Source organism: Mandrillus leucophaeus, unplaced genomic scaffold (genome assembly GCF_000951045.1).
Source record: "Mandrillus leucophaeus isolate KB7577 unplaced genomic scaffold, Mleu.le_1.0 Scaffold215, whole genome shotgun sequence".
NCBI lineage: Eukaryota > Metazoa > Chordata > Mammalia > Primates > Cercopithecidae > Mandrillus > Mandrillus leucophaeus.
This window is the reverse complement of record NW_012102199.1, coordinates 360,797-372,364: the sequence shown is the minus strand read 5'-3', so window position 1 is coordinate 372,364 and position 11,568 is coordinate 360,797. Positions and strand designations below refer to the sequence as shown.

At 56.6% G+C, this 11,568-nt stretch overlaps 2 protein-coding genes across 3 annotated transcripts in view; one reads left to right on the top strand and one right to left on the bottom strand.

Annotated features, from left to right (window-relative positions):
* ILVBL (ilvB (bacterial acetolactate synthase)-like) overlaps nt 1-6,529 on the top strand; it is a 14,361-nt gene extending 7,832 nt beyond the window's left edge. Inside the window, exons 7-16 of the mRNA XM_011980573.1 lie at nt 1,431-1,530; nt 1,990-2,087; nt 2,203-2,339; nt 3,502-3,636; nt 4,995-5,109; nt 5,197-5,366; nt 5,447-5,517; nt 5,610-5,681; nt 5,859-5,964; nt 6,076-6,529. Coding sequence (XP_011835963.1) covers nt 1,431-1,530; nt 1,990-2,087; nt 2,203-2,339; nt 3,502-3,636; nt 4,995-5,109; nt 5,197-5,366; nt 5,447-5,517; nt 5,610-5,681; nt 5,859-5,964; nt 6,076-6,254 — 1,183 coding nt within the window. The 3' untranslated portion in view covers nt 6,255-6,529. The remainder of the gene's footprint in view (nt 1-1,430; nt 1,531-1,989; nt 2,088-2,202; nt 2,340-3,501; nt 3,637-4,994; nt 5,110-5,196; nt 5,367-5,446; nt 5,518-5,609; nt 5,682-5,858; nt 5,965-6,075) is intronic.
* Nucleotides 6,518-11,568, bottom strand: SYDE1 (synapse defective 1, Rho GTPase, homolog 1 (C. elegans)). Of its 2 annotated transcripts, XM_011980574.1 has the most exons (6): nt 11,294-11,568; nt 10,912-11,126; nt 10,209-10,335; nt 9,855-10,015; nt 9,072-9,297; nt 6,518-7,936 (listed from the first exon to the last, which is right to left on the bottom strand). In XM_011980574.1, the coding sequence occupies exons 4-6, from the start codon at nt 9,936-9,938 to the stop codon at nt 7,533-7,535; spliced, it is 714 nt and encodes a 237-aa protein (XP_011835964.1). In that variant the 5' UTR covers nt 9,939-10,015; nt 10,209-10,335; nt 10,912-11,126; nt 11,294-11,568; the 3' UTR covers nt 6,518-7,532. The 2 variants fall into 2 exon arrangements, with proteins under 2 accessions (XP_011835964.1, XP_011835965.1); XM_011980575.1 differs by lacking the exons at nt 9,855-10,015; nt 11,294-11,568 and having other exon boundaries at nt 10,912-11,066.

Below are 11,568 nucleotides of genomic sequence, written 5' to 3'. Positions count from 1 at the left end.
GGGCCTGGCCTGTTCTCCTTTTCCTCCTTTCCTTTCTCCTCTTCCTCTTCCTCTTCTTCCTATTTCTCTCCCTTCCCCTCAGTCCCTTCCCTTTGCCTGTCCTCGGCCCTTCCTTTCTATACATTTAGCGAGCAGCAGCCATGTGCCAGGTTCCAGGACAGGCACGGGGCATCACCAGTGGACAAGGTAGTCAGGTACCCCGGATGTGTGTGAAGCCCCTGAGGGTCAGCTCAGGCAGTAGTGATTTTGTTCTATGGCCTCATTCTTTATTTTTTTGAGACGGAGTCTCACTTTGTGCCCCAGGTTGGAGCGCAGTAGTGCGATCTCAGCTCACTGCAACCTCCACCTGCCGGGTTCAAGAGATTTTCCTGCCTCAGCCCCCCAGTAGCTGGGATTACAGGTGCAGTCCACCATGCCCAGCTAATTTTTGTATTTTTAGTAGAGATGAGGTTTCAATTCCCAGTCAGTCCCTCCCCTTCTCCTCCTCCTTGCCCCTCTCTCGGGCTGCCTCTCACAAGGCTGTCTCTTATCTTGCCTTTTTTGTTTTGTTTTGTTTTGAGACAGGGTCTCGCTCTATCACCCAGGCTGGAGTGCAGTGGTATGATCATAGCTCACCACAGCCTTGAACTCCTGGCCTCGAGCAGTCCTCCCGCCTGAGCCTCCCTTGCCTTTTCTTTACTTGCGGGGTTTCCCACGGTTCCATCCTTGGCTGCTTCTGTGCTGTCTCAGCCTGTCCTTGACAGTGAAAGCAGAGGCTTCTGGCTCTGAGCTCCGACTGTTTCCTGCCAATGCCCATGCGTCTCTCTTTGGCTGGATAGAGCGTCCCCTGAGGGCAGGGCTGGGCGGGATCTATCTTTGTGTCTCCAGGGCCCTGCACAGGACCTTCAGGAAAGTTGGGGCCCTGGGGCCCAATGAGCAAGGAGACCAGAAGGTCCTGTTTAAAGCAGGAGAGGATAGTGTTCAGAACTCCCATGGATCGAGTGTTACGCAAAGCACCTCATGACCTAAATGGACAGATCCTTGAACCTGGAGAGGGAGGTTCATATTTACATTGACAGAGGCAAGAAGCTCAGAAGGGTGAAGTCACTTGCCCTAAGTCGCACAGCTAGGAAGTGACAGAGCCGGGACTTGAGCGCACATCTGTTGGACCCACAGGCTTAATCCTGGCATGCTGAGCCTGCTTTCCTTGCTTCTGAGGGTCTACGTGGAGTTAGGGTGGACCCCAGAGGCTACTGAGGGGAAACAGGATGCTGGAGACTTGGCCACCAGGGTTCGTCTGCCCCTGAGGTTTCTTACTCCCCATCCCTGTCCCCATGTCACTTTGCTCCTGACTTTTCTCCTGGCCCTTTTCCCGGCCCCTCTCCTCCCTCAGATCCTGGAATCCTTGTAGTTCATTCTGGAAACTTGGTTCTTTCCCCTCCCTCTTGCAGGTATTTAGAGAATTACCTGGCCAACCTCTTTGCTGGGGCATGGGAGCCTCAGCCCGAGGGACCACTGCCCCTGGACATCCCCCAGGCTTCCCCGCAGCAGGTGAATTACCTCTCTTTTTTTGTCTGAGGACCCTACCCAGCAGGGCCCCCTGACCCTCTCCCTGAGTCAGTATTGGGGCCTTGATCTTGGGTGCTCATGGCGACTCAAGGGTGGCCCTTTGGTCGGACGCGGTGGCTCACGGTGGTAATCCCAGCACTTAGGGAGGCCGAGGTGGGCAAATCACTTGAGGCCAGGAGTTCAAACTAGCCTGGCCAACATGGTGAAACCCTGTCTCTACTGAAAATACAAAAGTTAGTCAGGCATGGTGGCATGCGCCTGTAATCCCAGCTACTCTGGAGGCTGAGGCGGGAGAATCATTTGAACCTGGGAGGTGGAGGCTGCAATGAGCTGAGATCACGCCACTGCACTCCATCCTGGGCAACAGAGTGAAACTGTGTCTCAAAAAAAAAAAAAAAAAACATAAAAAGACAATTCTTTGAGCCCCACCTCTCGCCCCAGGTTCAGCGCTGTGTGGAGATCCTGAGCCGGGCCAAGAGGCCCCTAATGGTGCTAGGGAGTCAGGCCCTGCTCACCCCGAAGTCTGCCGACAAGCTTCGGTGAGAAGCCCCAGCCCTGCCCTTGTTTTCACGTTCCCAGTTCCTGGTCCTTGGGTGCTCTTGGGGAGGCGGGAGGCCCCGGCCACACTGACCTCTGCTCTGTCTGGACTCCTAGGGCTGCCGTGGAGACCCTGGGTGTTCCCTGCTTCCTTGGGGGGATGGCACGGGGGCTGTTAGGCCGCAACCACCCCCTCCACATCCGGGAGAACCGTAGTGCGGCCCTGAAGAAGGCAGATGTCATTGTCCTAGCAGGTGGGCCTGAGCCTCTTCCTTTCCCTCCTTCCCCCAGGAACCCCCTCACCCTGTTACCCAGCTTCACACAAAGGAGGATGAACATCTAGTGGGCACCTACTGTACTTGATACACATTTTCACATAGAGCGCTTTGAACCCTACCAGACACATAATAGGTGTATCAGTTAGCTACTGCCCTGTAACAACCATCCCCAAACTCAATGGCTAAAAATGCATTTCTGATTTCTCAAGACCCACGTATAAGGTAGGTGGTAGCTGTGGTTTTGACTGGGCTCATTTGTGAGTCTGCTCTTGGGTTAGGCAGGAAGGCAGCTGTGCTGATCCAGGCTGGGCTCGCTCACCTGTATGGTGATTGGCTGGCCCTGCAGCTGGTCTGGGATGGCTTAAGCTGGGGTCATAGAGTTCTTCATCCCTGTCTCCATGGCCCCCTTGTTTCTCATCCTCCAGTAGGCTAGCCTGGGCCAGCTGACTTGGTGAAGGATGAGAAAACTATGGGGCTGGGGGAGTGTGGTTGTTCGAGAGAGAGAGTGGAGGCTGTGTGGCTTCTTGAAGTAGAGTCTGCAGGAATGGGGGAGGGGGTCCTGAGTCATCTGGAGGTGTCTTCACTCAGAGGTCTTGCAATTGATGCCAACTGTTGCTGGGGCTGTGGACTAGGGCAACTACACAGGCCTCTCCTTGTGGTTCGGGTTTCCTCCCAGCATGATGGCCTCGGGGTAATCAGACTTCGCAGACAGAGCACACTCCTTGGCCCCACCCAGGCCTCTAAGAGTGAACAAGAAACTGCATCTCTTCTGACCCAGCCTCGGGTGTCATGCTATGTCACTTCTGCCACCTGATTCAAGGAAAGGGGACCCAGGCTGCACCTCTCTCCATGGGAGGCATGTCAAGGTGACCTTGTACAAGTGGATGTAGGGTGGGAGATATTGTGGCCATTCCGGGAAAATACAACCCGCCTCTGCCCTATCCTGTTGGCCAAAGCATGTCATGAGGCCAGCCCAGATTCAGGGGGTGTGGGGAGCTTCAAGGTCACTGCAGGTGGCACAGGTGCAAGGAGACTCGGTGAGGAACAGGAAGTCTTTTGCATCCAGTCCACCACAATGGATCAAGTAAGGTAGAGGACATGGGGCCTCTACCCACTGTATTCCTGTCCTCCACCCCAGGAACCGTGTGCGACTTTCGCCTATCGTATGGCCGTGTCCTCAGCCACAGCAGCAAGATCATCATTGTCAATCGTAACCGGGAAGATATGTTGCTCAACTCAGACGTCTTCTGGAAGCCCCAGGAGGCTGTGCAGGGTGAGCCCCCTAATCCCCCCGTACACATATGCGCTCCTTCCGGTCCCTCTCCTCTTGGTTTCTGCTGCAGCTGGCTTGAACCTAGTACGGTGATCGAGGCCCAGACCTTGCCCTAGGGCGCAGCCTGTCAACCAGAGACAAATAGTTGGCCCTCAAACTGATGAATGCTTCTTTTTTAAATTTTTTTTAATTTTTATTTTTTGGAGAGGAGGTCTTGCTCTGTCACCCAGGCTAGAATGCAGTAGTGCGATCACAGCTCACTGCAGCCTCAAACTCAACAGGCTCAAAGCAATCCTCCCACCTCAGCCTCCTGAGTAGCTGGGACTACAAGCGTGCACCACCATGCCAGGCTAATTTTTAATTTTTTTTTTTTTTTTTTTTTGTGGAATCAGCATCTCACTATGTTGCCCAGGCTGGTGTCGAACTCCTGGCCTCAAGTGATCCTCCTGCCTCGGCCTCTCAAAGTGCTGAGATTACAGACCAGAGCTACTGCGCCCGGCCTAATCGATGCTTCTGTAGGAACAGATGGTGGGGTGGACACAGAGGGAAGCTTGAAAACATGCATGTGATTACGTTCCCTCCCACACTGCCCACTGCCCTCAGTGTGCCCACTGCACACTCTTTGGCCCCTTAGCCTCTCTGTCTTCCTGCTGTATCTATGCCCTCCCCTTATTTGAGTCCCCTTGGACTTGAACTTGTTCATTGTTCTGAGGATGTTGACTCCTCTGCAGCCTAGGCGACAGAACGCTCTTGTGTTAAGCAGAGAAGTGGCACCGTTGAATCTGTGTTGGGAAGGTCCCCTCAGCAGCCGTGGATGGCAGGCCGGAAGGGGGCTGGGTGGAGGCCGGGGGGCTGCTAAAAATGGCCAGGACAGAAACGAGGAGGCCTGAACTGGAGATGAACAGTGGGAGAGCCTCACCTTCTCGGAGCCTCCATTTGATCATTTGAAAAATGGGGTGGTGAAAAATACATCACAGGCTGTTTGTTAGTGCACTTCAGTAACGTTTGCCGTGCGCTTCCACGTGCCTGGATTTGAAAGATGTGCTTGGTGGATGTAGCTCTTTCCATTGTTTCCCAGGCAGAAGGAGGTAGAGGGAGGGGACGAGGCCAGCTTGGGTTTGTCACCTGCCTTGTGCTCCTTAACTCTTGTTTCTTGGGTCTTGACCTCCCTTTTCACCTGGGCTGCCCTCCCCTGGTTCTGGGGTGTTTCACCTGTTTTTTTCCTAGGAGCACCCCTGGCCTGCTTCCCGTCTGCCTGCTCGGATGCTGCTGCTGGCTTCCTGCTGTTTTGAGGCCTCTGATGCTGGAAGAACAGGAGGAAGCCAGCTCCGCACAGCTGTGTCCTCTTCCTTCCCCAGGAGATGTGGGTTCCTTCGTGCTGAAGCTGGTGGAGGGCCTTCAGGGCCAGACATGGGCCCCAGACTGGGTGGAGGAGCTGCGGGAAGCTGACCGGCAGAAGGAGCAGACCTTTCGGTGGGGCCTGGGTGGCGTGGATGTGGGCAGGGGGGTTCCCGGCAGACACTGCTGCCAGCGCTGGTGACCTTCGCTGTCCTGTTGCAGGGAGAAGGCAGCGATGCCTGTGGCCCAGCACCTGAACCCAGTGCGGGTGCTGCAGCTGGTGGAGGAAACGCTACCTGACGACTCAATTCTGGTGGTGGATGGCGGGGACTTTGTGGGCACTGCTGCCCATCTGGTACAGCCCCGTGGCCCCCTGCGCTGGCTGGATCCTGGTAAGGAAGGGCTCCCGCCAGGGGCAGTGGGCACCATTCATCTGGACGCCTTCACACCCACCTGCTCTTGGTCCTCTTAGGGGCCTTTGGGACTCTGGGAGTTGGTGCAGGATTTGCACTTGGGGCCAAGCTGTGCCGGCCGGATGCCGAGGTGAGGCACTGGAGTTGAGCACTGGAGTTGGGAGACTTGCTGCTCTCTGGGCCCTGATCCACCCTAACCATCCTGGGTCCCCTCCCCACCAGGTCTGGTGCCTGTTTGGGGATGGAGCTTTTGGCTATAGCCTCATCGAATTTGATACGTTCGTCAGACACAAGGTGACTGGGCTGGCCTGAGGGAAGCTTAGGGCCTGGGTTCTGGGAGATGTCACCAGGGGTGGGCTGAGGTGGGGAGGGAGCCTCCTGTCTGGCAGAGGCCCTGTCCCTGTCTCTGTCCTCTGGCTGGCCAAGTCATGGGGCTGAAGGCTGCAGCCTGCCTTCATCTTCTTTCTGTAGATCCCAGTAATGGCCTTGGTAGGGAATGATGCTGGCTGGACGCAGATTTCTCGGGAGCAGGTGCCGTCTCTGGGCAGCAACGTGGCCTGTGGCCTGGCCTACACTGGTGAGGGGGCCTCAGCAAGGTTGGGAGGACGGGAGGCTGTTTCAGTCCCGGCTGGCTGCACGTGCGGTGGGCTGAATCCTTGCCACCATCTGACTTAATCTCCTCTTTCAGAATATCACAAGGCAGCCATGGGTCTGGGGGCCCAGGGCTTGCTGCTCTCACGTGAGAACGAGGATCAGGTGGTCAAGGTGCTGCACGACGCCCAGCAGCAGTGCCGAGACGGCCACCCGGTAGTGGTGAACATCCTCATTGGGAGGACGGACTTCCGCGATGGCTCCATTGCTGTATAGGGCCTTGTGGGTCAGGATGCTTGGCTGCCTTCCTGCGGCTGGACTGTGTCCAGCTGGTTTGGAGTCTCATCATTGCTTGCCCTGCGCCTATCCCATGAGGCCCGATGACTCCACAACCTCGCTGAGGAGGGGATGGAGGGGTCAAAGCTCAGAGAGGCTCCCTTGTGAGCTCTTCGACCCTCCTCTCCACGGACCCAACTGTGCCCTTTGTCCCCTCTCTTACGGAGACTGAATAAACCACCTCTGGCCCACGTGGGCCCACATACTCAGTCTCAGAACCTGTGCATATTGATTTATTATCCACAAAGATGGAGGTGCGGAAAAGAAGAGGGAGACAGGAGGGAACCGTACTCTCCCACTGGAACTCTGGGGCCCACTGAGGCACCATTACTGGGGATTTCAGGGTAGCTGGGCACTGCCAACTGCACCCTCCTCTGTGGGCCCTGAAAGAGCCCCACACGCCTGCTCCAGACGTGTCCACGCACACCAGTCCTCACAGACACACACACACATGCATGGAGGCAATAAATATGTTCCGTACCAGACTGCCCCCAGCGTCACGCTTTGGGGGGCCCCTCCAAAAGAGAGGGGTTTAAGTGCTCAGTTTCTTTTCAGGGGTGGGGATGAGGGGATGGGGATTGGAAAGGCCAGACTCTGTTATCTCCATTTGCTGACTAGAGGCCAATCGTGGGGTCTTCCCGGGAAAAGGGTGGGGGAAACCAGCTGTTTCTCCATAAGCCCCAGGCTGCCCCTGTGTCCATGCTGGAACCCAGGATAGGGGCTGCCTCCCACAAACAGTGCCTCATGCTAGTCCTTGTGTCGTCCAAGGGAGGGAGAAACAAGAGTGCAGTGCTCAAAGCTAATACTGATTTGGTTGGCAGCAGCAAGAGGGCCGACTAGAGGTGACTCACCACTCCAGGGTGATGCCCACCGTAACTGGTGTTGACCCGGCCAAGGGGAGGCAAGAGAGGCCAGCCTAGCAAGCGCGAGAACTGCCTTTTTGGCAACAAAAGGTGAAACCCTTGGTGCTCAGGAAAGATGGTCACAACCTCTGGTCCCTAAAATCCCCAGTACCCAGACTTCGCAACTAGTGTCCAAATACTGGGCCCTGGAAACGGGGAATGAGTCTCAGCCATACACGCGACTGGTCCCATGGTAACTCCCTAACAACCAGGAGCTCGGCCTGAGCAACAGGTCTGACTCTCCTTGGTCACCAGGGCACCGCCTTCGCCACCAGGCGCCCAGTTTTGTAACCGGGGTCCCGCCCTGTCCTCTGGCTCAGAGGCACACGTTGATTTGCTTGGAGAGCTCTCTCTCCAGATCCAGGATGAGGGCGTCGAAGTCTTTGAGATTCAGGTGCGGGTTGAAGGGTGCATCGAAGTCATCTTCGAAGTCAGCGGTGACCCTCGGCTCACCGACGTCCTCGTCCTCGTCCTCGCTGTCACTGCCTGTCACGTGGTCGTAGTCTGGCCCGGACAGGAAGTCCCGCCCACAAGACAGGAAGTCCCGCCCGCAAACGCTCCAGTCGCCGGCGTAGCGGTTGCTCGGGGGGCTCTCAGGGCCTCCTCGGCCGCGGGGCCGAGTCACCACTTCGGGGTCTGCCAGCGGTAAGTGCAGAGGTGGTTGTCGTTTGGGTCGTAAGTACGGCGCGACATCTGGAGCTTCTCCGGGCAGGCGGGGATCTGAAGGGAGACAGGGCGGGTCATACACAGAGGAGACAGCCGACCTCTGATTGGCTGCTTAGGGAACTAGGCTCCTGATTGGCCTGTGGGAAGAGGCCTTCGACCGTTTCAGGGTTTCACCGGCGGAGCTAGAACTGGTTGCTTAGGCGACTAGACCTCTGATTGGCATGTCAAGAGGCAGGGCCTCTGACTGCATCAAAGATGGATAGCAGCAGGTGCCCTGGATCATGCCTGTAATCCCAGCACTTTGGGAGGCCTGAGGCAGGCGGATCACTTGAGGTCAGGAGTTCAAGACCAGCCTGGCCAACACCTTGAAACCCCGTCTCTACTAAAAATACAAAAATTAGCTAGGAATGGTAGTGCGTGCCTGTAATTCCAGCACTTTGGGAGGACTGAAGTGGGTGGATCACTTGAGGTCAGGAGTTCAAGACCAGCCTGGCTAACACAGTGAAACCCCCTCTCTACTTAAAATATAAAAATTAGCCAGGACTGGCCGGGCGCGGTGGCTCACGCCTGTAATCCCAGCGCTCTTGGAGGCTGAGGTGGGTGGATCACGAGGTCAGGAGATCAAGACCATCCTGGCTAACACGGTGAAACCCTGTCTCTACTAAAAAAAAAGTACAAAAAATTAGCTGGGCGTGGTGGCGGGTGCCCGTAGTCCCAGCTACTCAGGGGGCTGAGGCAGGAGAATGAATGGCATGAGCCCTGGAGGCAGAGCTTGCAGTGAGCCGAGATCACACCACTGCACTGCAGCCTGGGTGACAGAGAGAGATATCAAAAAAAAAAAAAAAAAAAAAGTAAAGATGAATCTGCTCTGTGGGGCAAAGTGATTCAGTTTATAATCCCAGTACTTTGGGAGGCTGAGGCAGAAGGATGGCTTGAGATCATGAGTTTGAGACCAGCTTGGGCAGTATAGAGAAACCCTGTCTTTACAAAATAATAATAATAATAATAAAAAAGACAAAACAGATAGATTGGTTGGATCTGAACTGGTTGCTGAGGCAACCAGGTACCAGTTTACTCCATGAGGGGACGTAGCCTGCTTCAAGCCCAAGACACTGATTGGTCCCCTAAGGTGGCATCACTGCAGCAGCCTGGCTCAGATTGGTGGTGCAGGTCCTGGGCATGAGCTCACCTGGCCAAGACTGCAGCAGGTAGTGCAGCACCTCGATGTGGCGCTTGAAGTCCACTGCACTGGCGAGGCCTGGGCCGGAGCTGCGGGCACGAGGCCTTGTGGGTGCCTGGCGTGCCGGCAGCAGCACAGGCCCGAAGCACACGGCCAAGTTCTGTGGGGTCATGCGATTGTAGGCATGGAAGGAGGAGACAAGGCGCAGGTGGTCCAGGAGAAGCGTCAGGGTGGCCTGGGAGAGGGTTGAGAGGATGTAAGTCAGACAAAGTCAGGCCCCTGGGCACCTACCTGCAAGAGACTAAGGTGGCTAGAGTAAGGAAGCAGGTTCACAGTCTCATAGCTGGGATGTGGTCGGGTTAAGACTATTAATCATTAGGTATTAGTATTATGAGCCTATTTTGTTGGAGGGAAGACTGAAGCCAAAGGCAACTAAGCATTGGAAAGGCAAAGCTGCCATGAATCCCATTTTACAGATGAAGGTATTGAAGCACAGAGAGGGATGGAACTTGTCCAGGTTCCCTCAGCCAGGAACCTCCCTTGTAGGTTGAAAGACCAGCATTCAGCATGCATTTTTGACACATCCTGGCTGTGTGACCTTGGGTAACTCACTCAACTGCTTTGGGCCTCAGTTTCCAAATCTTTGAAGTGGGATGCTAATAGCACCTATTTCTTGGGGATATGATGCTGCTGCCAGCTCATGCAGGCCATCGCAGGCCCAGCCATGGGTGGAACATTCTATTGGAATTAGCCCACTCTCAAGTCCCATCACTCCCACCAGGCCCAACTCACTCTTTCCACATCCGGCAGGCAGCTGAGAAGCCCTCGGGTGCCCTCAGTGGTGGGGGGAGCTCTGTTTGGGGGGTCCCGAGCCATGGCCTCCAGTACCACCTGATACAGGGGCTGGGTGATGAGCGGAGTGGGCAACTCTCGAAGATAATCCTTGAGGATGCCTGTGAACACAGGGCCCCCTCTGGTCAGGGCACCACTGGCTTCTAAGGCCAAGGAGGGGCACAGACAAGGGGGAAGAGGAGGTGGGTGAAAGCAAGGTCAGATAGGAGGAGTGAGGTCCCAGAGGAGCCCCAAGGCCTTGAAGTGAGGCCTTGAATGGGGGTGAGCAGGCAGAGGAGAGGGGGCCATGCTGACCAGTGATGACATTGATATCGGGGTACAGGTCCTCAGATAGGCAGACCGCTGCACTGTCCCGCTCAAAGGCATCCCGAAGCTCTTTCTTCACTGCTGCTGAACCACATAGACGGTACAGTCCCACTACCTGGAGGCGGGAAGAGAGAGTGAATATCTTCCTGCTGGGGCCACAGACTAATCGGCCCAGTGGGGTGAGCACTGGAATTCTGGGCCACGGCAGCAATGGACACTGGGGGCTGGGAGGTTGGAACTACCTTGACAACCTGGCCTTGTAAACCCTCTGCTTGGACTACTTGTCTTGGCTCCCACCTCCTCTGACTTAGGAAACTCTGATGCTTCTTCCAGGAAGCTTTCCATGACTACCCCAGGTTTTGTTTTAAGCTCTCCCAGACCCTAGGTACACCCCCGCCCCACTCTAGTCCCAGTTAGTTTTACATTTGTGAAAGACTAGAGTCGTATCTTTTCCCCCATCAGACTCTGAGCCCCAGGAGGGCTTGGATCCTGTTATTAAATCGATGGATGACCCATGGGTTCTGCCCAGGGTGCTACAGTCAAGGGGGGGCCTTCTGCCCTTGTCTAGGCTGGGATTGGAGCTAGGAGTGGCTCAGGCCTGGGGTAGGGGTCTGGCATCTGTACATAGGGTGTCCTGAAGAGTGGGTCTGAGGTCTGGGGGCCAGAGGGGTGGAGTGGGGTGGGTGCTTACCCGCAGCCCTCGGCGCTCGATCTGCCCAACGCACTTCTGGATGATGAGGGGCACCTGGCCGGGGGGCCGCTCCCGCTCCACCAGCAGTGGCAGTGGCAGCCCGAAGACGCGGGGCTCAGCTGTGGCAGGGGCTTCCTGCTGCTCCGACAGGGTCAGCTTGGCATAGAGCAGCCCCTGGGGCTCCAGGCGCACGGCCAGCTGTTGGGCCTGGCACCCTGAGGACACAAGGGCCTGAGCCGGGTACTCTGAAGCTTCATGTACCCCGGCCTCCCTACTCCAGGTCACACTTTCTGCCCAGAGCCCAGCCCCCTAGGCACTCTGCGGGGGTGGCGGTGGGGTTTGGGGGTCCCTGCCCCTCCTACCCTGCAGCCACATGTCCTACCTCGGAAGACCGTGGGCAGCAGCACGGTGCCCTGGGCACAGGGCCGGTGCCTTCTCACGCCAGGGTCCCATGCAAGCACCAGGGCGCGCAGGAGCCTGGCGGCCTCCAGCTCCAGGTGGAAAGTGTGGTCCAGCCGCAGGAAGTCCGGCCCCCCTCGCAGCGGCCCTGTTCGGGCCCGGGCCTCCCCATCCACTTGTAGTAGGCAGCAGAGGTCTCTGGGGGTGGCCCCTGGCGCTGGCCGCAGCCCTCCGAGACCGTACAGGTGCAGGCTGAGG